Consider the following 27,257-nt stretch of genomic DNA (forward strand, 5'->3'; position numbering starts at 1 on the left):
TGTTAACTTCACTATTATTTTTTTATTAGGTTATTTTACGACATCTTAGGTTATTTAGCGTCTGAATGAGATGAATGTGATAACTCCGGTGAAATGAGTCTGGGGTCCAGCACCGAAAGGTACCCAGCATTTGCTCATATTGGGTTCAGGGAAAACCCCAGGTAACTTGACCTGACCGGGAATCGAACCCGGGGCACCTGGTTTCCCGGCCAGATGCGTTAACCGTTACTCCACAGGTGTGGACAATACTGGAATAAAACAGTTACAATAAACGGAGAGCACTACTACAGCATGTTACAGAACTTCGTCATCCCTAGACAGAGGAATCACGATATGGAAAACATAATCTTCATGCAAGATGGCGCTCCACCCCACATCTTTATCCCTGTAAAACAATTACGCAGATGTTTGGCGATTGTGTCATCAGTAGGCACTTTCTAACAGTGTGGCCTCCACGATCTCCAGATATCAATCCGGCCGACTTTTGGTTGTGGGGCTACCTTAACGAACGAGTTTTTCTGACACATCCAACAACCCTACTGCAACTGAAAGATGCCATATCGCAAGAAATTGCCAATATTCCAAGACATTATTTGCAAAATGCTGTTCATGTTGTCGCAGACAGAATGCTATACGTTGAACAAGAGAACGACGGACATCTTCCCATTGTTTTGTAAACCCCGTTGTTTGCCCAGCACTGTGATGTTTTTGTTTTTTCTCTATCTCAAATATTATAATATTTATAGCGGTTTAATGTTTAAGCTGATTTTTTAAATACCCTATACATCTTTCACATTATATTCCTCATCATCACCATCAACATCAGATATTAAGTTGAGGTAAAAGCCATGGTGGATTGGGGGGACATATTCCATTAGCTTCATTACATCTGTAAGTTTGATTTTATTGATTTTCAGAAGTCTACAATCATGGTACTTGCGTTCGCTTTCTTCCAAGAAACCTCTTCAAACTCCATTCTCTGTTGTTCATTCGTCCTCTATGATTTTGAAGACCGTCAATGCTCATAAATGATTTTTTTTTTCCAAACTCTCACTGACCTACCATTAATTTTAACTCTGTAAAATAAAAGTATATTGTTTGTAGCAATTTTCTGGGGAATTCTTCTTGTAACTTCGCTTTTTATGACCGGCCTCAATACTGCCGAAGAGATACCCGCTTCCTCAATGTAGGTTGTTTTTCAGGACTATTTAATGAAGATCTGCCATGAGCTAACTCTTTTTCTTCTTCTGGTGGCAAGATAGTTCTATTGTCATCTTGAAGGAAATGTATTACTGATATAGTTGAAACAATATTTTAATAATGAATTTTTTCTTCCAGAAATAAAATACCGTATTATAAAAGTCAAATTAGTTCACATGTTCATACTACTCAGAAATCTACTTGATGACAATTCAATAATATGATAATGCACTCATATAAATATTAAATATTTAGGACAAGAGAATGCCAAGCAACATATTGCGAAAATTTAGGGCAAGAAAATGCCAAGCAACAATTTTAAATTTAAGAATATCTTGACTCACATAAGGTAATAAAAGAAACAAAACGTTAGACATTAATGGACAGTATTATTACTTTAAATAAATAATGAAAAGGCAATTACAAACATCTTTTATGAAATGAAATGCGTACTTTGTCCAAGCAACACATCTACATTTAACATTCTGAGGGTGATATAATGCCAAGAAACATTTAACTATATTTCAGTTTTTGATGTTAATTCTTCTTCAGAAAGTGGCAAATATTCCGAGTCAGAGCTGGAATTACTTCGTTCATGATTTGATTCATTAGAAAACTTAAGCTTCCTCCTATGTACCATTCTCTCCAAACTATCTTTGTTGCTTGACATTGTCTTGCCATTATAGAAGATGGATGAAGTATCAGGGTAAGAACATACAATGGATAATAGAGCCAACTGTTAGGTTTTCTGCAGAAACTCTTGACACCATAATTTTAAATGTATTATTTCCCATGAGATGGCATGATTAGTTCAATTTGGCCAAAAATGTGGCTTGGCACTTTCTTTTGGGACCCCCTCAATTAAGATCACGGACAAGTTACAGCAAATGATGAACATTTTTCCTTTTATATTTTTACTATTCACTACGATTAAGATGTAAGTTACCACATCCAGTTGGTGATGCCCGCTCGCTTTACTGTAGATAGTACAAATAATTCGTATGGAAAAATAACAGATAGTGCTGTAACCTGTATAGTCGACATCTAGCAGCCTGCAGTGTCTATGCGAGAGCGGGAGAGAGGAGTCGGCTACATGACGCTACTCCCCGGTAACCATGACAACAGCAGTTCAACCAATAAGATAGCTGGTTAGAAGAGTGTTTAAACTTGACTAGAACGCGCGAGGGGTGCCGATTTGGAGACGTCCTACCCACGCTGACAACTGTACTGCTTAGTCACGGCTGGTTTCGGCTGTATTGGGAAGCTCTCTCTCTTTCTCTCTTCTTGGTTTTAGAAAATTGAGTCACGTGTTGTTAGTTTTCTCTCCCTGCGTAAAGGTTTTCATTTTCGTTGTTAGATTTTCTCTTGTCTGCGGGTGTTCTTCTTGTTTTATTCTTTTGTATTACGAGATGTGTTTACTTATACAGTATTTTAAATATATCGAGAGTTTAGAAACAAATGCAGATTTGTCTCTAGCTTCTTCTAGTAGCAGTTATTCAGTATGTTGTGACATATTTGATCGGTTTGCGAAGAAAGAGGAACGTCGAGTTAATTTGCTGTAAAATTAGACCATGTAATAGTAATGAACAAGCCCCGTATTCTTAGGTTCGAATCAATTCTGTCGCAATCTCGTTACTCTCGAAATATTGTTTTTCTTATTCGTTTTATGTAGCAAAGCGTAACATTCTTAAATTCAATATGACCTAAAAGACCTAATTCGTAGGTTAGGACTTGGAGTGCCCTAAAGAGAGGCAATCTTTACCAACCGTTGTAATATATTAACAGTATGTTGTTTATTTTTATTCTTTTCCCGTAAAATCATATAAATTCCTAAACATAAGATTTAAAATCCTAAAACATAAATTGGAAAACCTAATTTTAATTTCTTAAAATCTATAAATTCTGCGCTTGGTAATGAGGTACGTCACAGGCCTTATATTTATATAAGCTCAACATTCACGTCTTGGCCTCCTCAACTTTCAAACCCACCGTCCGCTACTGATTGTTTGTGTCGGTTGTAACCGTAATATGAATATGAAATGATTTTGGTTAATATTTCTGAATCTCGTATTATCGCCGCGGTCTCATGCTTAACATTCGGCAGGTGTTTGAAATTGAATTGTATTATTGTTTTCAACTTCTTGTGTCGCCACTCCAGTCACTCGCCTCAATTTCAGTGTTGCTACCAATAAGCTGCTTCCATTATTAAATGACACCTACTTGTCTAATCCACGTGGACTAAAACTGAGGTTGCAATGTCTTGTGCTGAGGACGAACATTAAGGTATGTGATAAAAAATTACCGGTTTTATTAAAGAGTTATTACTAAGAGTTAAGAATGACAACATATTCGTATGTGAAATAATAATAATAATAATAATAATGGGCGCAAATAGCCAGAGCTTCTGATTACCCTATTAAACATCACTGTCATTGTCTACATTAAGACATGGACCAAAGATATCTGTGCTAAAATTAAAAACGAAATGCTCCGCAGTGTCTTACAAAGGATTAAACAGTTTCATAAAGTGGGACGAATCGCTCATTAAACTGCCTTTCGTCAGTTTTTGTTATCATTTGGACCTCATTTATCTTTCTGATAATTTTTCCCTCCTTTCCCCGTAATTTACAGGTTTTGGTGCAAATAGTACTCAGAGTTTGGCATGCAAGTCCAGGAATGCATGCAACTAGTTCCATCACTCTCCTTGCGTCTGTGTTCTGCAGGAAGGAAATTAATTTGGGCTCGATGTGACTGGAATGAAATGAGATCTTACAGCCGCCATTAAGTCTGAGGTGAGTCTAGTTTGCTTACAGTGATGGCAACAAATGAAAGCCATGACGTGATTAATTAAAAAAATATATTTGAGTAAGTTGATGTTCCATAGATAATATATTTCATCTCAATTTTGAAAAATTATTTACAAATAAATTTTATTTCACATGACACATTTCAACATATCTCGAAATAAGTGCAAAAATTTAGAGTAACCTTTTATGTAAAATTGTTGATTTTACTAATCAGATTTGGATTTTCTTGCCTTACGATATTAAAGTACTATTCCTTCTATTTCTGTCAAAGTTACTTTGACAAGAAAAAAAAAATCACCATTTGGGATAATGAAAACAGTATTTAGTTGTAAATGTGTCATGTATAACACCACAAAAAACTGAAGTGAACCTACTCTGTGCACTAATCGAGATTTTAATTAGCTCACCAGATTATATAGTTACTTTTCCAATGAGTAGAATTTATATATAAACATTTGGCTAAATTGTCTTTGAAAACGCCAAATGTCACATTTTGTATAGTTCATAATCACAGGTTAACACTGATATAACAAGGTTATTTTTTTACATCTGATATTATTCAAATAGTAAATTAGGTAGAATTATATAATTATTCTCAATTTTAACATTTATCAACAAGTTCTACAGAAATAACATACATCGTTCGAACTTCAGTCACAAGTAACACATATCATGAACATCATATAAACATTTCCCTTAAGATGTTTTTCTTATTTTTTTACTTAGCAATGCAATGATAGTAGCTATATTATCTATTGTCTATGAAAATGGTGACAGTTGAATGCTATTTTGCAAGATATATCCAGATTACCCGGACTTCGGTTTATCCTAAGCAGGTAATGAATCGAAGCAGGTTTCATTCCCACACCCGAATGCAGCCTCAGATTTGTAGACAAGTGCGTACACTGTTGCCTAAGATGTTTCTTTGTCCGCTATAAATTCTACTTGGACTCTATCATACAAAGTCATTGCAACTAATGGTCGGCCATATTCACTGTCTCATTTAGGACATAAATTTGTAATATGTATGATTAACTGTTTTCGAAATTCATACCTCAGTAGTTTGCATTACAAATAACAATGTGAATAATGCAGCCACAACCACCATCACTGCTGCTAGTGCTGTTTGAAGTGTCTTGTCCTCATTTAGTTCTCCTATGTGATCTGTATTGTCCTGCTTGTTTGCATATCTCACTCTCAGTGCATAATCTGCCCATTCCAGTAATCTCCTTCATAAACGTGGCGCTCTGTGTCTTTATGCTAAGCATTACTCCACAGTGATGGACTTACCTCATATTTCTTCCAAATGTCTTCCCCTCACCTTGTCTCACCAATACACCCGTCATATTCTCTTAGGCTGGGTGCACACAGAATCAGACGCGATGCGACATTTTGCTTTACAACGCCTCACGACAGCTTCACACGGTCTGCTCCACAACTGATTTGCTGGCTGTGGGTTTGGAAAACTGGTCTAGGCTAGAAAATGGCGTCAATGAAAGAAGACTGTCTATATGAGAAATTCTATTGTATTTGGTTATTTCCCAAGGACACCTACACCTAAAAATCTATCTGATTGAAAGTGTCTTATAATTAAATACTACTACAGCAGTGATGTCAATGAGAGCGCAACCATGCCTCATCGCCCGTATGCGCTGTTCAGAGCACGTAAGGCACGCAGGTACAAGTCACTGATGAACTCAAGGGTTGTACATTACACATTGAGGAAGAAGTCGTTCAGTAAGTTTTAGGCTGACGGGACTCGCTGACTTTTTATGAGTGAAAGAGACGAATATGTTCTTTGTCTGATATATGGAAAGCATTCAGTTACGAAGAGGAGCAATGTGAAACGCCTGAAATTATTAATTGATGTAAATAATGATATATTAAATTTTGTTGTTTTATTGACATTAAATAGTAATAAATATATGTTTAGATGTACTGTAGAGGTTCTTCCTCACTGCATTGCATTTAAGTTTACAGAATTAAGTACAAAAGTATAGATACTCATAGCGTAGACTCGTTCTGAATTCTGTCTAAAAAATTCTGAAGCTATGACGTCCATAGATTTTCAGTTTGACATTGTTCCTTACCATTGTGATGTCCTTTGATTAAGCCGAGAAAAAGTTCTCTCCAGGTTCTTTGAATTGCATGAACAGAGTGAAGTTGGAAGTTCGCTTTGCCTGTTAATATATCCAGGGTACGAATATTTGCAGCGTAAATTATTTCTGTATTTGACAGTAAGCACATAACTTTTGTGAGAAATTTTCCTCACTTGTGAAACTCACAAAACCAAGACTAATACCAAGATTATCTAAGATAATATGCGTGCTATGCTACGTCATGCTGCACGAAACATAATTTCGCCGGACATAAGAAGGTTGGTGTCGGGTAAAACAGAAGAAACACTTCTGTATTAGATGAGAAGTCAGGAATTTAAATTTGTTTCTAGAAATGTGCTGTTCAAATAATAAGTACATTATTAAGTGTGTAACAGTTACATAGCATTTAATTAGGTAGGCGTAATTATCTGAAACCTCTAAGATAAAAATATATCATATTATGTTTATTATTTGTTGCAATCCCAGTATCTCATTTTTCCGTATGCACAATGTCCTGTAATTTCTTTCACTTTTGCATTGGTAAGTTTAAAACAGGAAAACAGTGTTTTTATATTATTTGCATTATTAGATAATTATATAAAAACTAATTATATTGTAGCTATTATCTGAAACTATGTAAGTTAAGGAGAAGCTGTGTTTATTATTTATTGTAGCCTACTATTTTATAATTCATTGCATTTATTGGAGAGGTACATTCTACAAAACATCTTCTGATTTGTTGTTGTCTTATACGAATGTAACACGTTATCTATTATTTAAAAACAGTTTAATTCATCTTGCAGCGACAGGCCGATAGACTTCACTTTGCTCACACCTTCTTATTCTTTGCTGCTGCTTGCAGAATAGATTCATTGCAAGCAGTGAGCGCTTGATCGCACGCAGAACCGTCTACGTGCTCTTGACCTTGACATTGCTGTACTACACTAATGCACAAACGTCATTTTATGACTACTTCACGACTCACAATAAAGAAAAATAATATATTAAATCAATAATGAGTGATGGTATAGAGCACAGAAGTAACCCTACTACAAATTATTATTATTATTATTATTATTATTATTATTAATGTTATTATTATTATTAAATTATTATTCACGCGGTGCTTTCATCTCATTTGCAATTTGTTACATATTTTTAAAAACCAATTTATAGTAGTGATATTGTTTCAAAGATTGTACAAAACATATCTTTCCTGCACTAAAACAACTAATTTATCCGCATCGAGCTCCATTATGAATAACGTGCACTAAACAACAATAGTATTTTTTGTAGATAATGAAAGCGTGCAATATAGCCATTAGTAATGCATGCACAGTACACTGCAGCTATCAGTCAGTCTTCTCGCGATGAACTTCTAGCAGTCATTCGATGTTGTCTCCCCATCTCTGCTCGCGACTGTTGCGATGGTTGCTTACGAGATTATACAAGCTGGCGATCCAGAGAGGATCTCTGAGCATCATGACAATTTCTGCCGCTAGGTTCGCCTCCGAATCCTATAAAATGATGAATAGTTCCATTACTAAGCATTGTGTATCGTGAAAATTCTTTGATTAATTTTGCATTACTGATAGAGTACGAAGATTATAAACATAACAAGCATATTACAGTCTTACTTGAAATTTATTGATGACTTGTTAAATATCAGTATACAGCTTTTCAGCGTCATTTAATGGAATTTACAATTTTGTTTCCCGAAAGTCTGAATTTATTCAGTTAAAACTTTTGCTTCCAAACTACATTGTTGATCTGCTTCATTTACTTTGGCAAGTTGATTGTTTTCAGTTCCATGTTTTTCCTTCAGATTTCGTTCCCTCTAATTGCTGTAAGTGAACTACCGGTTTCTGATACTTTCAGACATTATTATCATCATCATCATCATCATCAAAATCAAACTACAGTAATATAGTAAGGCAATCAGTAGCGTTATTCGAGGAAAAGAGTATGATTTACCATCATCATTTATAGTGGCGAAATATTCCACGACAATGGTTAATTATTACTGCTGAATATTGACACATATACGGTTTGCATTATTTAGGATACAACATACGCAGCAATGCGATTTTAATGTTGAGCATGCCGAGTTTAGTGTAATGTACTCCCCTCATCCTCCAAGCCAAATCAAATATTATTACGACATTACGAGTAATAAATAAATAAATAATAATTACTACAATTATTCGTTGTGATAAAGTACAATTATCACTGCATGGTATACCGAAAATTTTACTTTATGTTTTCATTAAATTGGCATGTCATGAGTGACGACAGAAAACAGCTCAGGGGAGCGAAATTCAGATATTACTAAAAATGAAATGGGGATCGGGCGGAGCAGATGTGCATGTGCCTATGGGCGGCAAATTCTAAAATATATCGACCCTGAGATATTTGTTTATGTTTAGGGAAATGGTCAAATTCGAAAACCATTTCTAATCACATATATTGCAGTCTAACTTCCTAATTAATTTAATTCTAACTCCTAATTTAAAAATTGTTTACACACACTAAAATATAACATTTGCTATTACTACCCACTACTGGATTAATCTTGCACAGGATAGGGGACGATGGCAGGCTTATATGAGGGCGGCAATGAACCTGCGGGTTCCTTAAAAGCCATTTGTAAGTAACAGGTTAATCAGCAGGCCTATTAGATATTTATTTCACCACTGCAAAGTGTGCAAGAAAAATAGCACAATTGTACTAATCATGTATTGTGACTGCTGTTTGCTTTAGTAAAAATCATAACACTTCAACGTCAATATATTTTAAAAAAGAAAAGGATAAGTTAGGCCCACTTACAAGTGATTAAATTATGAAGTCAGGGAAATGGAAGATAATACAGTACCTTAATCCATTGGAATAATAATAATATTAATAATAATAATAATATTAAATACGTGAAAACGGTATACTACAGTGTTCATGTAAAACATATTAAGTTTCTTTCATTATTTTCGAAAAGGTACGCGGTATGAATTGAACAACAGGAAGGTAGTACCTTGGTTTATAATATGTAATATCTTTTAATATCAAGAATGACAGCCTTTTATTGTAATATAATTGAGACGTAGAAGTTTGGAAATTACGGCTATTATCCGTAAAATAATTACGAAGCATTTAATAAGCAATGGTGAGTCGTTTAAAAGTTCCAAATGTCAATGTCATTTAAGTGTTCTGCTATGAATATTTAGGATGGAACAGCGCTCCAAGCGGCGGAATTGGCATTACGAAGGAACCACTTCAGTACCCGTATTTCAAGCGCTATGTGCCAGTTTGTATAATCTCGTAAGCAACAGTTGCGATGCATCTGATTCTGTGTGCATCACATCATAAGAAATCAGCGGGAGGAAGCACCATCAAACAATATATCGCGTCGCGCCACGTCTGATTCTGTATGCATCCGGCCTTATTCTCCCACAATTTGCTATTTTAAGCTCCATCTCATGTTTTTTTTTTTTTTGTAAGATGCTAGGAGGTATGTTTCACCGCAGACAACGCATTTGCAACATTCACTCTTGTGATCGAGTAGTGTCTGGTTGTTTGGAGACAGAGAGATTCATTGGTAAATGTGATGTTCTAATGGTAAATAGGGATATCAACATGTCTAGAACTGCTATTAGCTGCAATACAAAAAACCTCCTGCTGAACATCAGATTTTGTTGCAAGATGTTTGGCCCGTATCTTTCGAACAGTGGGGTGACGAGCTTTCCTAAGTGGAGTTCCATGCACACAAGACATTTTCTCGACGTGTTGCATCAAACTGTTGAGAAACTTAACGCAAGACAGGACTAGGAAATTCCACAACTCAAAGTGATAATATTAACATTCCGCTCGAAAATCTGAATGATCACTTCGTAACTTCACAGTCATTGACCCTGGAAATAACAGAAAAACAGTAAACAACAGATCACTTGCTAACGACTCCACCTCCGATAATAGCCAAGTTCTATTCTTCTTACCTATCAGGAAAAGAAGTACGAACAATAGTGAAATGCGTAACTAAAGCTCAAGAAGTACATTGCACTGCTTAAAATTCTGCACAGAATTATGACATGAGATCGGAGAATGTGTATCTTCAATATTTGCAACGCAAAGTAACTCCACAATTGTAGCTTCTTGCGTCCCTAAGACTGGGATAGTTTATTTCAAGAACAGCCACTTCTCTTCAATTCTTTACACGTACGATCAAGATTTCCAGATTGTAACGGCAAATACATAGTTACGCAAAATGAACTAGTGTTGGCAAACAAATAATGACGTTGCGAAATATGTTTTGCATAGGTTAGCAGCGCTGAAAATCCGGACTAATATATTCCAACTTCTGTTGTTATGGCGTGGGTGGATGTTCCACAGTGTTCTCAATGTCTTTACAGACCCTCGGATTATTTCTGTGGATTTATTACGCATTTTGTGTGCAGCGATATTGATTACAAGTGTTCAAGATACACCATCACATTTTTTAGGCCTACATATTTCTGTTAAATAATATGTTCATGTAAGAAATTGTTAAAGTTCGAAGAATTGTACCAAAATGCGGCACTGTTAGAAAAATTGTCATTATACTTCTGTGTCCTGTATTCAGTGAAGAATAAATATTCTGAAAGCCAGACATTAAAACACCAGCACAACATGCACGGCACGACTGTGAATTCAGGTTTGTGTCCTTGAGAAACGCCTTCTGAGATATCCCTTATATTAGAAACACTTTTTGAAAATAGCATAAATTATTTGGATGGTATATTGTCAGTATACGGGTTATTAGTGGACACAATTAACACTCGTCACTGATATCTAGTTTGAATAACTGAACATAATATATGAGTACATTACAGTTCACATTTCCTTCAAGAGAGGAACACTTCACACGAATTTGTCATTTGTTACCTGTATGCTGTCGTTTGTGTTTTTTTAGAGAAGCCGAGTGAGAGAAGCATTTCCCACATAAGTCACATTCGAAAGGTTTTTCGCCCGTATGCAGGCGTTTGTGAACTTTCAGAGTACTCGACTGCGAGAAACACTTTTCACACGCATCACATTTGAAAGGTTTTTCGCCCGTGTGCTGTCGTTCATGGCTTTTTAGGGCTCCAGACTGCGAGAAACACTTTCCACAAATAACACATTTGAAAGGTTTCTCGCCGGTATGCTGGCGTTTATGAATTTTTAAAGGACTGGACCGAGAAAAACACTTTCCACATACATCGCATTTGAAAGGCTTTTCCCCTGTATGTTGGAGTTGGTGGCGTTTTAAAGAACTCGACCGCAAGAATGATTTTCCACAAACAACGCATTTGAAAGGTCTCTCGCCCGTATGACGACGTTTATGGATATTTAGGTAACTAGACTGCGAGAAACATTTACCACAAATGTCGCAACTGACCGGCTTCTCGCCCGTGTGCTGCAGATAATGGCCTTTTAGTTGACTGGATTGCCAGAAACATTTTCCACATACATCGCATTTGAAACGTCTCTCTCCCGTGTGCTGCGCATGATGGATCTTGAGGTGACTTGAATTCGAGAAGCATTTTCCACAGACATCACACTTGAAAGGTTTCTCCCCCGTGTGCTGGCGCGCATGGCTCTTGAGTGCGCCTGCCTGCGGGAAGCACTTTCCACAGACATCGCACCTGAACGGCTTTTCGCCTGTGTGCAGGCGTGCGTGAGTGTTTAAATGGCCTTTCTGATAAAAACTCTTTCCACAGACATCGCACTTGAAGGGCTTCCTGCCTCTGTCCAATTTCTTCCCATCTTTACGTATCAAGACAAGTTGTTGCGAGCAAACAGAAATCTTGGATGCCTCGTGTAAAGTCACGTGATCTTCATGTACAATACCATTACTCTCTGATGTCACAGTGTCGTCATCTGTACCTGCAAGACTAATAAAAAAACACTATCAGTCTTAAACAAGGACAACAACCTAAAATAAATTAATCGCATCTAAACACTGGAAGCTAATAAACAGGCTGCCATTGATTACAGTGCACAGAACATCCTCTATTATTTGACTATAATTATTTATTTACTGTGCCACCTATGCTTATCTTAAAAGTTAATAATTCACATTAACGTTTTCGATACATTTGTATCATCTTCAGATGTGGAGTATTAAATGGACATTTATGTTGAAAACCTTGCTTTTTGTGATGGTTTTCGGATCATGTTGGCGTGAATTGTTCTAACTTAACTTAGGTTAGTTTATGATACACTTGTTATATTAGGTTAAGATCACTTGCACTGCATGTAGTACAATTAAAAGATTTAAAATTATTTAAAAGTTATATAAAACTATAAATGTGATCAGAAAATGTGAAACATTGTAAAAACACTTAAAAAAAAAACACTGAACACTTGTTAGCCAGTTTTTGACTTCGTTAGATGGGGCTGCTTCATTTGTTCTTGATATTTAACAACGATCTAAAAACACAGTATCAATTTTAACACTAACATGTCTATATTATTAAATGTAAATTGTTAAAGCATTTCATTAGGTGTGGTCGATAAATGTGGAAATCGTAGATATATGCTACTGGTACAAGATGGATGTCGTCGAGTCCATGAGTTTAATACAGCCTTGCGTGTCTGTAACAATATGCATAAATATTAATAAATTGAATTGGAATTTGGCTAGTGTTGTTTTAATTTTGATTCAAACTGCTTGCGGTGATAGCTATTGCGAAAGAATGACACGATTTGACGTGTGTTGAACTGCTCCTACTTGATGCCTGGCTGTTACTAAACTGGTGGGCTCGCTCACAATATTTTAGGTTACGTCATCTAGTACCGGAAGTGGAGGGGGAATTGGAGGGACCTGTGTATGTGTTTGTTTGGGCGGGAATAGTTTGAATAAGTTGAACAGTGGACTGTTTGTGTTAGCAATTTGTTCGTTTAGAAGGGGTTTTCCTGAACTGAACTCCTTTATGATGTGGAATTGTTCAGCTGTTTCTATTGTGGGATCATTTGTGATTTTTAGTATTTTGAAAGTTTCGTTTATATTTGCTAATTCATGATTCTCGTCTATGAGGTGTTGTGCGAATTTGGATCTGTTCCTATTATAAATGAAATCGGAGGTATGTTCACGGAATCTTATTTTAAAATTGCGCCGGGTCTGTCCTATGTAAGTTTTAGTGCAATTTTTACATCTTAATTGGTACTGAAGATGATACAAATGTATCGAAAACGTTAATGTGAATTATTAACTTTTAAGATAAGCAAAGGTGGCACAGTAAATAAATAATTATAGTCAAATATTAACAGCTTATCGGCATATTACAACATGAAATTGATCCTCTATTATGTCATCTGGGCGTGCATATGCGACAGCCACCACTGAAGTAATAATCCTGTTGACACGGCGTACCTCAATTTATAACTTGCTTTGGGGAAGTCCGTGATCCAAGTAACACAGGCGCTATCACAACAAACTTCCATCATCTTCGTGAGTGTATCACAGTGAGCCTCCTATGGTGCACCTGAGCAATAGCTATCGAGAAACACAAGAAGGGTCAAGTACCCGCCATTTGTAAAAAAAATCGACCAAGTAACAGCAAATTGTAAAAAAAAAAGTCAAGTACGTATCATTTGTAAAAAGAATACGTCTCGCATTAAGTTAGTCATGAAAAAGGAATCTGCATACCTTTAACGAGGCTGCTCTGTGATATCGGAGGTACGTATTAAAAATTGACCACACGACTTATTAGTTGGAAATGAAATGATATATGCCCACGCCATATTAATATTATATTTCTCAGTCAATCAGCCAGTTATGTTTCCAGCCTCACTGTACTAATTGAGTGCAATGTTAAGAATGAATTCACAGTTGTGGACATTTGTTGGCCTGCTCTGCACGTGACTCCCGTATACGAAGCAATTCAGATGTTTGTAAAGACACGACTGCCAATAATGCCAATGTGGCTACTGAACTGCAGGACTCCCATCACTTCACAACAAAGGGCCTACTAGGGAGATGCGAAGGCGTTCGGCAGCCCATGAAGGGCCAGGGCGTACAAGCCTGAGCAGAAGTGAACGATCATCCAAACAGAACATGTGGTCAGCAGATGATTTCTCCAGCTGTTACAGCTGATCTCCATATCTGGATTTTCCTGTCTGTCATAGCTTCCAAATTCATCCTGATGGTGGATGGCCGAGAATCCTTCCCTGTGAGGACACACATTCCATAAGGCGAGTCCTAGACCACGATGCTATGGTTTAAAAAAATGTTATGTTTTATTGAACGACGCTTGCAAATGCAGAGGTTATATCAGCGTCGCCAGGTGTGCCGGAATTTTGTCCCGCAGGAGTTCTTTTACAAGCCAGTAAATCTACTGACATGAGCCTGTGGCATTTAAGCACACTTAAATGCCATCGACCTGGCCTGGGTCCGAACCCGCAACTTGGGTATAGAAGACCAGCGCTATACCAACTCGCCAACCAGGTCGACGCTACAGTTTATTATCATTACAGTATATTATCTTCATCTCTCAGATTTGTGATTCAGTGAAGAAGTCCTCGTTGCAAATTTCTTTGCCTTTGTTCTTGACATCTTCAACTGCAGAAGACTTTCTTCTACTGACTTCTTGCAACTGCGATTTAATGAATAACACGGGATGTTGTTTGGAAATACTAACAAATGAAGTTTGAAACTGCGCACTTTCCTCCTGTATGTTCGAAACGAATTCCGTGCTGTATGCATTTAGAAATCCAAACTGATCGAGGATAATACTTACAGACATGAATGGGATGTGGCGAGGTGGGGAAAATATTCATTACTATTAAATGCAGACTACTTACCACTCACTGTCACACTGCTTTACTTTAACACCTCACAACTAACCACTTACACGCATACGGTAAAGAATGTCGTAACATATTGCATTATAATGAAGCAATACAAGAACCCACCTTTCGGCCAGAACCTCATTCTCCTCTGCTGCTACTTCCAGCTTCAGCTCGTCCTTCACATTGTCCAAGCACCGCCACTCTTCCTAAATGGAAAAAATAAAACAAAAAGGAAGATAGCAGAGGTTATATGAATGGATGTAAAAAAACTGCATTTAAATTGTACCGAGTCGTACAATAATTTTAAGTAGCAGAATGTAATTTTTGGAACTGATCTTTCATGAGGTTTTCAACTAACTGCAGTTGCAGGAACTGCCTGTCAACGAAGATTTCATTTTCTGTTCAGGTACTTGGTGAAATCCCCTCGGCACAGCGCATAATCAGCTCTAACTGCATTTATAGTTACATTTCTGTGCTCCTACTTTATATCTTTGTAGTTAGTGGAGTTACATAACTCTTGCGCATATTCTGATAAAATGTTAATACCAACTAGCTACTGCCACACAAAATTATGCTCAGAAGAACATTTAATATCTCTCGCATGACAACTATCATAACAGATTATGCTACAAGTTCTCTGTCAGTGAGAACGTTTGTTAATGTGCTTCCTGCATTTTCTCGTGTCTTCAATCTCAGTGAATGAGTTGCAGTTATTTAAATGTATGAAATTACAATGACCCAAATTTCACCAAACTGATTTGAATTCGCTGTTACAATCCTTAACATCAATGCTGGGAAGCCATCAAAACAAGTTCGCACGATTCAGCTTCTGGCACCGATGTGAAGGATGACAGCAGGTATAACACTTGTGGTAAATTAACAGCCAATACAGTAGATAATTCAAATCTTAAACATCTAGCAGTCAAGCTGTAAAATAAGTAGCATATAATAAATAAACATATATGCTACTATTCAAAGCAGGCATCTGTGAAGTGGGAAAATATCGACAATTTATTTTCAGCACAATGTTCTCTTTCCTCAAAATTTGCCTATTAACTATCACACTATGCAGCTCCGATGTAAAACAGTAATGATATATCTCATTCTTCGGACTTTGTACCTCACTTAGTCTAAGGATTGTTATGGACTTTTCCATGCCATGCAGTTTACATTTTTGCATTCGAAAGATTTTTGAAATGAATGGAATCACCTCTCTGCTAATGGGGCTGATGAAAATGGAAATGGAAACTGTTGAGTCCGGGAATGGGCAGTTGGATATCTAGTCTGTAGTAAGTGAATGTCTATTCTCGTACAGAACTACACCGCACTGTGCTACTGATGAAATTGAGGTTTGGTCAGGAAGTGAAGATTCGTTTAAATTTCTTACCCAGGTCGTTTCTAGACATAAGCAGGTTAAGTTTAATCATGGCAATCGAGAAATGATTTTTCAATTAGGAGAATGGTTCTGTGAGAGATCGTAAGACATCGTGAGATAGAGCAATGCATGTGAAGCTGTTAAGGGAAATGTCTCCTTCCTATCACGTATTAAGCCTGGTGGCCTGTTACGGCCTCACTCCATCTTGTTCCTAAAGGGCGGCAATTAAGTGCTTGGCGTGGTGTCCTTGTTCTAGGCATCCTGAGTATATGAGATTTCCATTTCTGTCTATATACGCTGTTTGTGAAAAGTGCAACACCCGAAAGAATGGCCCGAACGACTACAAACTCGCGAGATGTGTAGAACAGTGTACCACCAATAATTAATTACGTTTCCAGAGAGATGGCGTACACGTAGGCCTAGGCCCAACAGTGACGTCTCTTGTGTCACCAGCAAGGTCAGTGTTATGCCTTGCTCAGTCAGTGCAGAGCTTCCAAATGAAGTGGAAACGTGAAAGTTAGTGCAGGCAGCTATGCCTCGTCGACGTGGAAGGATGCAATATCAGCACGTGAGTGAGTTTGAAAGGAGCAGGTTTGTCATACCGTGACATTTCGGCTCGTACAGGGCATGCTGCTAGGACAGTAATGCGTGTGTGGAGCCAGTGGATAGAAGAGACGAGTGGGTACTGGACCACGTAATGTGACCTCAGCATGGGATGACCGCCATCTTGTCCGCATGGCCGTGACGAACCGTACAGCTCCATCCAGTGTTGAGTCGATGCTGGAGTACTGCAACGGGTGTGGATCTATCTGCGTCAACGGTTCGTCGCCATCTTTTGAGGGCTGGACTAGTGGCTCGCATGCCGTTGCGTTCGCTTCCATTGTCCACCAACGCCTCAGACTGCAATGGGCACGTGAACGCCGTCACTGGCGTGCTGAGTGGCAAAATGTAGTGTTTACGGACGAGTCCCACTTCAACTTGTCCTGCAATGATGGCTGCATACGTGTTAAACGCTACAGTGGTGAACGCAATCTGAGAGCCTGTGTTGTTGAGCGGCATAGTGGACAAACGTCTAGTGTGATGGTTTGGGGCGCCATTGGATACAATATGCGATCTTTCCTCCTACGTATTCAGAACAATCTGAACAGCAACTGCTACATAAGGAAGTTTTTAGAGCCTGGGGTACTGCCCCTCCTTCAGGAAACTCCACATGCCATATTTCAGCAGGACAATACTCGACCTCATGTGGCAAAGGATTGTGGAAGCCTTCTTTGAAGAACGACGTGAATCAGTGCTTCCCTGGCCTGCACGTTCGCCAGACATGTCGCCCATCGAACATGTCTGGGATATGGTTGGTCGGCAACTTGTTCGTCATAGTCCTCCAGCACCCACTCTTGACGCTTCGTGGATTCGCATACAAACTGTATGGAGGGAGATTCCCCAGGAACATATCCAGGCCCTCTTTGATTCCATGCCATGACACTTAGAGGCTCTGATTGCAGCGCACGAAGGCTTCACACCATACTGAAATCTCACGGTCACAGATCAGGTACAGTTCTGTAATTCCAATCATTTGTGTATTGTCATGTACCTAATCTGTGGTATCAATTTCATTTCAGTCACATGTATCCTTCTTGGTGCTGCAATTTCCACAAACAGTGTATATGTAAGATTGTGAATTAGCACAATATTGCATGGAAGAAAGACATAGATCAAAATATAACTGGAAAATTTTATGCTGAAAACAAAATATTAAGTAGAGATAATGATAATCGAGGTGAGGAAGAAGTCGTCAGTCATAATACCTGCAGCCAGGGTGAGCATGACTCTGCGGACAATGAAGGGGGGGAAATGCTTCAGTGAGGAAGTAACGAGGTTTCCTGAGGCATTCTAGTAGGAGGGTTAAGCCTCCTGATGGTCCGCCATATTATTGAACTGATTGTAATTTTTATCTGGTGAAAGAGCAATGTAATGTTCATTGATGATTCAGAGTGGGTCATGGTTGTTTATATTGGTGTTGTGATTCCATGTTGAATATATATGTAAAATAGCTACTCTTTTGCTTGAACAAATAATACAAATATACTATAACTAATGTCGCAGAGAAGGTGTTAATGCTTCCATAATATGTGGAAAAATACAATTGATGCGGGTGTAAACAGATGGCGTGAGACTAATGGATTGAAGATAATTATCAGTACAAGAAGAAGCAGTACACAACTCACCTGAGCTTCACACTTCAGCGAATGAAAATTAACTGCTACTTGAGATTCCTCAACTTTCATCTCTGAAGTAACGTCACAGCTCTGGTCCACGCACTCGTCCTTTATCCAGATCGTGTGCTCGTCGAACAAGTTCCCTTCCTGCAGGACACAATCACATGATAAGTGATTGATATGCCACAGTTTGACTTCTACTCCCAGCATGTTGGCTGCTTTGCGAAAAATCTTACGTCAGACCAATACCAGATAGAACAGAGGTCATTACTTCCATATCACTTACATTACTGTGCCAATAATTACATTCTGGCTGTCGTCATGGACACCAACTGGATCCTGTTGCTAGTTCCTCCCTCCACGCCCAGTATGCTGTCCACAGCAATGCTTTGGTACCATTCTCTACTAATTAGTACTTGATAGGTTTCCTCTACAGCCCATGAAATTCTTTTACTTCATACTATTTATACCGTACATATCTCAGCACTTGAAACAAATGACTTCATAACATAAACATTGCTCTAGCAGTCCATGGACTTCTGAATTCTACAAATATCTGTAATTTAAATTTCTCGTCTCAGTTACTCTATTATAAAAGTGACAGGTCTTCAGCAGAAATTAATATGAAATTCTATTTCTCTATATTTCTATTAGAGTCAGTTGTAGTTTCTGAAGAAATGTGTTATAAGTATCGAGAAACAAAATGAATACAGAAGCTATTATATTCTGACCAGGTTTGTGTGATTAAGCATAAAAAATGTATTCTATGTGACACGTAAATTACGCGTAAAATACGTACAAAACATAAGACGGTAATGTGTACAACACTTAACAACAAAATCGTATCTCTACTAATGATAATCATTTCCTGTTAATGCCATTGCCTCAAGACGTTCGCAGGATAAATCTATAAAACTAGGCCTACTCTCTAAAAACCATATGTGAAATGCCTCGCACAGTATATTGGGTACGTCTACCGACTCAGATGTAAAGGGGATTATGGATTTGACCAACATGGCGTAGTTGAAACTAGCAGAAATAAAACAATGCTGAATATTAATTAATATATAATAAAATGTGATTAACTGAAAAATACAAATGTAATATATACAATAACATAACACTGTACAGGCTTAGACCTATATACATTTTTTCTTTATTACGAACCGATAGTTGATATTTAATTTGTACAGTACAAATTCAATATCAACTATCGGTTCGTAATAAAGAAAAAAATGTATATGGGTCTAAGCCTGTACAGTGTCACAACGAGAGGACAAAATGTCCATGCATTACTACTAGACAAATCTCAAGCTGCAGTGCCCCGTATTTCTGTTCCCCATCTGGAACATTCCAAGTAACGAACTGCGTAGTCGCTTCTGAACATCTATTTCCCTTGCTAGCAAACTTCCGAATGAATGTGACTGACAATTCAGCTATCCATGAAGACTATTTCCCCCTCTCCTGGTTTACCCCCTATGCTGCTATGACGTCAGGATATGGCAGGAATGCTGGTTGGAAAAGTTGGCATTGATGGACGCGGGCTGACATACACGGCGCAGCTGCACGCACATCATTGATGCTAGGCAAATGCGTGTTTTGAGGCAACATTAACTAAGTTAATACTCATTATCATGAATTGCAACGAAAATTAAACTATAAGCGTTGCAAAAAGGTGTTATTTAGCAACTGATGCTTCGGCTGGTCCTACTTATCAAACTACAGCTACATCAGCCTTGCTGTCTGTAGTTCACAGCTGATTATGAGTCTTTCTATGTAATAACATTAACTTCCTTATCACAACACATAGTAAAGACTATCAGTTTACCTCGGATAAAGGCTTCTTCTCTTCTGCATCCGTGTTATCAGCCAATGGGTCTGCTTCAGGTTCCATCTTGACGACATCCATTACAACTGAAAAAGGTGATGAAGAATCTAACATTCTTTTGCAGAATATGAGCCACTGGGGACAGTCCAGAAGCCGGGTAACGAATGAAACCGTTGTTGGTAATTCAGCATGTCTGTCCACTTCCCTAATTTTGTTTCTGGGTAAAGTGCAGAAGCCATATAACTACTTGAGACGTTACTGCACGCAGTGCACAGTTGTCCCTTGCACAAGGGTTACCTTAATTCACTGAGCTAGGGACTAACCCTAGCTCAGTGAAAAGTTTAGAGGGTTTGTCGAGGCTACAGTTATCTTCTATACACAGGAATAGGTTTGCTTGGCTAGGTTTAGTCTCTAGTTCTGTGACAATGTTACAGGGTTTCTCGGACTGATTTTATTCCTAGTACCAATACAAATCATTAGGTTAGTTCGGCATAGTTTAGTTCCTAGTTCAATGACAAGGTTAGAGTGTTTCGTTAGGACATAAGTTATCTTTTGTACAAAAGATTAAGTGACCTTAGTTTAATTTGGCACCGAGTACAGTGACATAGTTAGAGGGATAGCTGTGTGTTCGAGGAAAGAATAGATCAGCTTTGATAAAGTGATTTTTAGGAGTATTACGACTGTGAGTATCGTACATAGTGTGTGTCTGTATCCTCTCAGATACTTCGTCTCTTCACATCTCTTGCACAACACTAGCACGCATGTCAATCGATTATGTTATGCCTAATTATACAACCTCGTAATGGTACCCAAGTCTCGCAACCACATAATTACATTAATTGTACCTGTAGTAATCAGGATCAGGACTCGGGCTAATTCTGTTCTTCATTGCCATTAACAATACCGGTACTGGTTTTAATGCCTAAATCACTAGTAGAGGAAGTTACCCCACTCTCACCACACTCTACTGTCTAGTGGGTGCAGCTTCTGCGATCTGCTCTTTCAAATTTTCCCGTTTTAATATTCATTCTGATATAGTGCTTTATGCTAATGACAGCACAATATTCAATCGTAATGCGAATTGAACCGAAGTAATGACGCTTAGCATACGGGTATCGAAAACACTGCTATGAGGCAGTATAGCGGATTAGATTTACTAAATTTATAATTACGGTATGTACCTGCTTGAATGGTAAATATGCAATGATGTTTTATGAGTAATCAGTGTAACTTACTTACAAATGGCTTTTAAGGAACCCGAAGGTTCATTCCCGCTCTCACATAAGCCCGCCATTGGTCCCTATCCTGAGCAAAATTAATCCAGTTTCTACCATCATATCCCACCTCCCTCAAATCCATTTTAATATTATCCTCCCATCTACGTCTCGGTCTCCCCAAAGGTCTTTTTCCCTCCGGCCTCCCAACTAACACTCTGTATGCATTTCTGGATTCGCCCATACGTGCTACATACCCTGCCCATCTCAAACGTCTGGATTTAATGTTCCTAATTATTTCAGGTGAAGAATACAATGCATGCAGTTCTGCGTTGTGTAACTTTCTCCATTCTCCTGTAACTTCATCCCACTTAGCCCCAAATATTTTCCTAAGCATCTTATTTTCGAACACCCTTAATCTCTCTTCCTCTCTCAAAGTGAGAGTCCGAGTTTCACAACCCTACTGAACAACCGGTAATATAACTGTTTTATAAATTCTAACTTTCAGATTTTTTGACAGCAGACTAGATGACAAAAGCTACTGAACCGAATAATAACAGGCATTTCCCATATTGATTCTGCGTTTAATTTCCTCCCGAGTGTCATTTATATTTGTTACTGTTGCGCCAAGGTATTTGAATTTTTCCACCTCTTCGAAGGATAACTCTCCAATTTTTGTTTCCATTTCGTACAATATTCTGGTCACGAGACATAATCATACACTTTGTCTTTTCGGAATTTAAGTTACTTGCAAACCTATGGCTTTACTTGCTTCAAGTAAAATTTCTGTTTTCCCTAATCGTTTGTGGATTTTCTCCTAACATATTCACGTCATTCGCATAAACTGGGCTTAATAATAATAATAATAATAATAATAATAATAATAATAATAATAATAATAATAATAATAATAATAAGAAGAAGAAGAAGAAATTTCCCTTAACATCTTCACATGCATTGCTCTATCTCACGACGTCTTACGATCTCTCACAAAACATTCGGGAATCCAAACATTCTCCTAATTCAAAAATCATTTCTCGATTGCCACATGGCAGGTTAAGTTTAATCATGTGATTAAACTTAACCTGATTATGTCTAGAAACGACCTGGGTTAAGAAATTTAAACGAATCTTCAATTCCCGACCAAACTTTAATGTCATCAGTAGCACAATGCAGTGTAGTTCTGTACGAGAATAGACATTCACTTATTTTGAATAAATTTTATTCAGCTTCCTCCAAGTGAAGGCTGCCTAGAAGACAAAGCTTACCATAAATTTGTTTGTTTGTTTGTTTTTTGTTTTTCTAAATGGTAGGTAAACAATTATAATGGATAAAAATAAAACAATGGAGACGGAAAAGAAACAGAAATAACGCAATTATAAATAATTGAAACAGACTAAACTAAACATCATTAATTCCAGAATAAATATTAATTTCCTAGTATCTATTTGCCATTAGATGATCACAGTCGTCTATTTAGCACTAGTTATAAGACCCAACTTAAGTGAGCAAATCGCCATAGGAAAGAGAATATATCCAATTGCCCATTCCCGGACTCAACAGTAAACACAAATAATAAATTTGTCATCATGGATAAATTTACTAACTATTATAGTCTTCCAAGACATTCTCTGGTAACTTTGTGCACTAAATCAGTGTCGCCAACTGGTTATCACTGAATTCCGCTAGACGAAACTTAAATATAAGCTGTTTTAGAGCGAAAAAAGCTAGTTTTTGCATAAAATAATTTAAAATCAAGTAATTCAAAATGTTATTTATATACTCGTATACTGTTAATTATATATCACATGTTTTAATATTGAATAATTGAAACTATTCTTTTTAATTATTATTTATTTAAGGAGTTGTATCAACTACTCGGTCATTTAGCGTCGATGGGATTGGTGATACCCTAGATCATATGGTGATACGTAGTGAGATGTATTTGGCGAGATGAGGCCGAGGATTCGCCATAGATTACCTGACATTCGCCTTATGGGTCGGTAAAACCTCGGGAAAACCCAACCAGATAATCAGCCCAAATGGGAATCGAACCCGCGCCCGAGCGCCTCCCTGGATCGACAGGCAAGTGCCTTAGACGACTGAGCTCCGCTATGATCACTTGATGTATGTGAAATACCATACTCGGTGAGTCGTCACTTGATCCCTTCTTGTATACAGTCAGAGTCCCTACTTTACGTATCAAACCTATTGGTAATATTCTAATCTTTAAATTTGTTTTGAGTTTCCAATGTTTCCATTTATGGATCAGTCCACACCTGTGGAGTAACGGTTAGCGCGTCTGGCCACGAAACCAGGTTCCCGGTCGGGGCAAGTTACCAGGTTGAGGTTTTTTCCTGGGTTTTCCCTCAACCGAATACGAGCAAATGGTGGGTAACTTTCAGTGCAAAAGGACAACCCTGTGCTCTCTAGAGAATTACTCAACAGTGAAACAAGCTTTTATGAAGTATAATACAAGTTTGTGTTTCTCTGCGCCTGTAGAAAGATTGTTCTGTTTTGCAGGATTTATTCATTCACAAGCAAGGGGATCCTTATCTTATGAACATTTGAGGAACTGGTTGTTTTCAAAGGGAGCAGTAATTATTATTCATATGTTGCATAATTTCATTGATGACTGGGAAAAGGAAGAATATTCAGTTACAGTGTCTATATAAAACTCCGAGGTAAAAATACTTTTAATGTTAATATAATATTTTAGATTGTCAATACGGTAATATCCTTATTTCTTTAGGCCTATATATTCTATCGAGTATTTGAAATACAAATGTATTTTGGTTAATTTTTTTAAAGTAGTTTGTATTTGTATTTCAAATACTTGGATGTCAGTATTTTGCCCAGCCCTGATTATTAGTATCGACACGCGGGCGCGCTTCCGTACAGGGACAGTGGCATTTCTCCAACGTTAGAGCCCAGTTTAGGTGTGTTGTATTAATCGAAAAAAATGTTCCTCTAAACATGCGTCCTATTCTCAATATTTTCTAGCCCTAATTTTCGATTAACTCGCACGCACGCACCCCCCCCCCCTAAACTGGGCTCTAACCTTAGAGGAAATGCCACTGCTCCTGTACGGAAGCGCGCCCCAATAGCAGGTTGGAGGCAATCTGGGCATTAGAATTCTGACAACACTGAGGAAGATATCCATTCGTGAAATTACCTACTGAATCATGGCTACCTCGATCTGTCTTTGAATATGCTGTTAAACTATGTTGAGCTTTGATGTCGATAATATTATCACTAGGCATTGAAATTGGGTATGTAGTATGTTTAATTTTTTCTTAAATACCCCATTTTGTTACATTGTTCTTCGTACATCAAAATCATTCGAGATAAAAGCATTGCAGAATGCAATAAAAGAGGAATGTTACAATTTTTATAAACACTAAACGAAGATTTGTCATCTTATAATTTAATATTCAGCGTAAGGTAAACATGTAAAGGAACAAGGATTGGTAAGGTAAAATTTAGAGTGATGTACTCTAATTCTCACTTTAAAATTGATGGGGTTGTGAAAGACACGTAACTGGCGATTTTGAGAGTGTTTTTTCAGGAATAGAAGTTTGAAGAACTAGGATTAAAACCTAATGCAATTATATTGATAAATTTACCGGAAAATGTTGAAACATGCATGATACCTGGTGATGCAGATAACCTAACAACCCTTGAAAAATTCATATAGGACGTCAGTTGACTTGAAAACGTATTATAAAATAGCTAAGAATTAGAAAGATTTTATCGTTATAGATATCCTAAAACTGATGGCATCCCAAAGTGATTATTTAACACATGAAATGAAGAAGTAGAACACTCCACAATGAACGGAGAAATGCATGATTTACTTTATATATGGAAGGCATTCCAAAACAAACCAACCTAACCTGTCCCATTCGTATACGCAAGGCATACCAAGAGCCACACGTATTTGTGTGACATGCCTTTCACAATTTCGAAAATTCATATTTCTTAGAGCTATTGTACGGTACCAGAAATTAAAAGTCGTAACGTTAATTACGTCTCTGGTCAGCGATGTATGCAATGGAGGGGGAAAGGAATGCCACCCTATCACATTATCTCCTGACCTAGTTGCATCATGAATGATGTCTTGTTGTTGTTACTTGTGGGGTCCAAATCTTTCTTCGGACATTTGACTAAACAACAACAACGTTAATTTTATTTGTGTTCAATATATATATTGAAATTATGTCATCCCTCCCTGAATACGTCTGTCTAATTCGTTTCACTAGTTCGTAAACTGGTCCATGTGCAACGATATGTTGCAGAATGGAACGGATAACAGTTAAACGAAACAACATTGTTACCATGTTTCTTCTCTTACCCGAAAATTGCAACCTAGTGTACACAAAATAAATTGTTGGCAGTAAAAAGTGGCCTTCGTAAGCATTATGGTGCGCATTCGGCAAAGACAGAAACATAAAATAAATAAATTCATGGTGCTACAGCCCATGAAGGGCCAAGACCGACCAGCCGGCTGCTGGCCTCACGTCCACATGCCGAAGGGACGATCATCCAACCAGTATGGAGGTATCGTGTGGTTAGCACGATGATCTCCCCAGTTGTTATAGCTGGTTTGCGAAACCGGATTTTCGCTACCTATCACAGCTCCCCAAGTGCATCACGATGCTGAGTTGGCACTGGTCCCATACACTGGCCGAAATTTCATGAGAAAATTTCTTCCCCATGAGGACTCGAACCAGCGCGCATTCCGTAACGCGAGTCCTAAGCAGGATGCCTTAGACCACGACGCCACAGTGTGGGGGCAAAGACAGAAACATGCTCCTTTTTTATGATAAATTGTTGGCTGTGTCGAAATTGTATACGTGCAATATGTGAAGTTGTCAACGTCAATAAGAGGGAAGAAGAAAAATACTCGTAGAAAGCAGTTCTGAAAATTATTATTATAGCAAAAGTTGCGCAGTTTTTTATGGCCAAGGGAAGAAAATATACTTGTTGCCTTTTCTAGTTATCTTCAAATTCCTTTCGGTATGCTTTTTTTTGTACAAATTGTGCGAGAAGTAGGTTACTTAGGTTTTTATTGTTTTTTCCATTCTTATATCCATTAAATCTTTCAATCTTTCACCTTGTTGCAGTAAGAAATATTTTGACATATTATAGTACATTACCACTTGTGAAATCGGGTGAAACTAGCGCATAGTTAGATCTGATAATTTCGGAAGTGAAAAGCCGTCATCGCACTATCTTATTACAGACGTAGTGACAACATTACAAAACAAAAAATAACATTTGCACAGCACTTGAAAATGTTACACAGACTTCGTATATGCAAGGCGTAGCAAAAGCTTAAACTAACCTATTACAGATTCGTATATGCAAGGCTTAGCATGAGTGTACAGTAGCATGAAACTTTCGTAATGTCACCAAAGTTATGTTGACGTGGCTGAGGAGAAAACTCTAAACACTAGCAAGAGTATAAGCGAAGTACAAGGAACTAGCTCTGCGCTATTTTGGACCCAAATAGACGATTATTGGTAGCCAACCGTAAATAATATCCGTAGAACAATGCTTACTGCTTTGTTGAATATAGTATTTCCTTCGTATCAGTACTTTTCACATAGGGAATCTGAAACAAGACTTGAATATTTTATGAGTTTATAAATTGAGTGGCTTAGTGCCAGAGTTGCCTAAACCACAAATTTTTTAGCCGCAGATTTGTACATAAGAT

The 27,257-nt window shown here is 37.7% G+C and overlaps 2 protein-coding genes across 4 annotated transcripts in view; one reads left to right on the plus strand and one right to left on the minus strand.

Annotated features, from left to right (window-relative positions):
• LOC138693370 (zinc finger protein 841-like) overlaps positions 1-27,257 on the plus strand; it is an 85,789-nt gene that overhangs the window by 44,620 nt on the left and 13,912 nt on the right. Inside the window, exons 7-11 of the mRNA XM_069817290.1 lie at positions 11,665-11,789; positions 11,833-11,942; positions 13,947-14,130; positions 16,950-17,528; positions 18,686-18,863. Coding sequence (XP_069673391.1) covers positions 11,665-11,789; positions 11,833-11,942; positions 13,947-14,130; positions 16,950-17,528; positions 18,686-18,863 — 1,176 coding nt within the window. The remainder of the gene's footprint in view (positions 1-11,664; positions 11,790-11,832; positions 11,943-13,946; positions 14,131-16,949; positions 17,529-18,685; positions 18,864-27,257) is intronic.
• Positions 9,713-24,250, minus strand: LOC138692944 (zinc finger protein 235-like). 3 transcript variants are annotated; one of them, XR_011330176.1, is made up of 6 exons: positions 23,520-24,250; positions 20,325-20,410; positions 18,506-18,643; positions 15,029-15,111; positions 10,093-12,006; positions 9,713-10,008 (listed from the first exon to the last, which is right to left on the minus strand). XR_011330176.1 is itself a non-coding variant. In XM_069816354.1 (5 exons), exons 1-5 carry the CDS (start codon positions 23,524-23,526, stop codon positions 11,007-11,009), a joined length of 1,314 nt encoding a protein of 437 aa, XP_069672455.1. In that variant the 5' UTR covers positions 23,527-24,250; the 3' UTR covers positions 9,713-11,006. The 3 variants fall into 3 exon arrangements, 2 of the variants coding, with proteins under 2 accessions (XP_069672455.1, XP_069672456.1); XM_069816354.1 differs by having other exon boundaries at positions 9,713-12,006; XM_069816355.1 differs by lacking the exon at positions 23,520-24,250 and adding an exon at positions 23,146-23,213 and having other exon boundaries at positions 9,713-12,006.

Source organism: Periplaneta americana, chromosome 17 (assembly GCF_040183065.1).
Source record: "Periplaneta americana isolate PAMFEO1 chromosome 17, P.americana_PAMFEO1_priV1, whole genome shotgun sequence".
NCBI lineage: Eukaryota > Metazoa > Arthropoda > Insecta > Blattodea > Blattidae > Periplaneta > Periplaneta americana.

Coding starts and splice junctions, on each gene's coding strand:
- LOC138692944 (XM_069816354.1), bottom strand. Junction 15,112..18,505: donor CGCTGAAGTGTGAAGCTCAG/GTGAGTTGTGTA, acceptor TTTTCCATTTAG/GAAGAGTGGCGGTGCTTGGA. Junction 12,007..15,028: donor AATGAGGTTCTGGCCGAAAG/GTGGGTTCTTGT, acceptor TTTTTTTATTAG/TCTTGCAGGTACAGATGACG.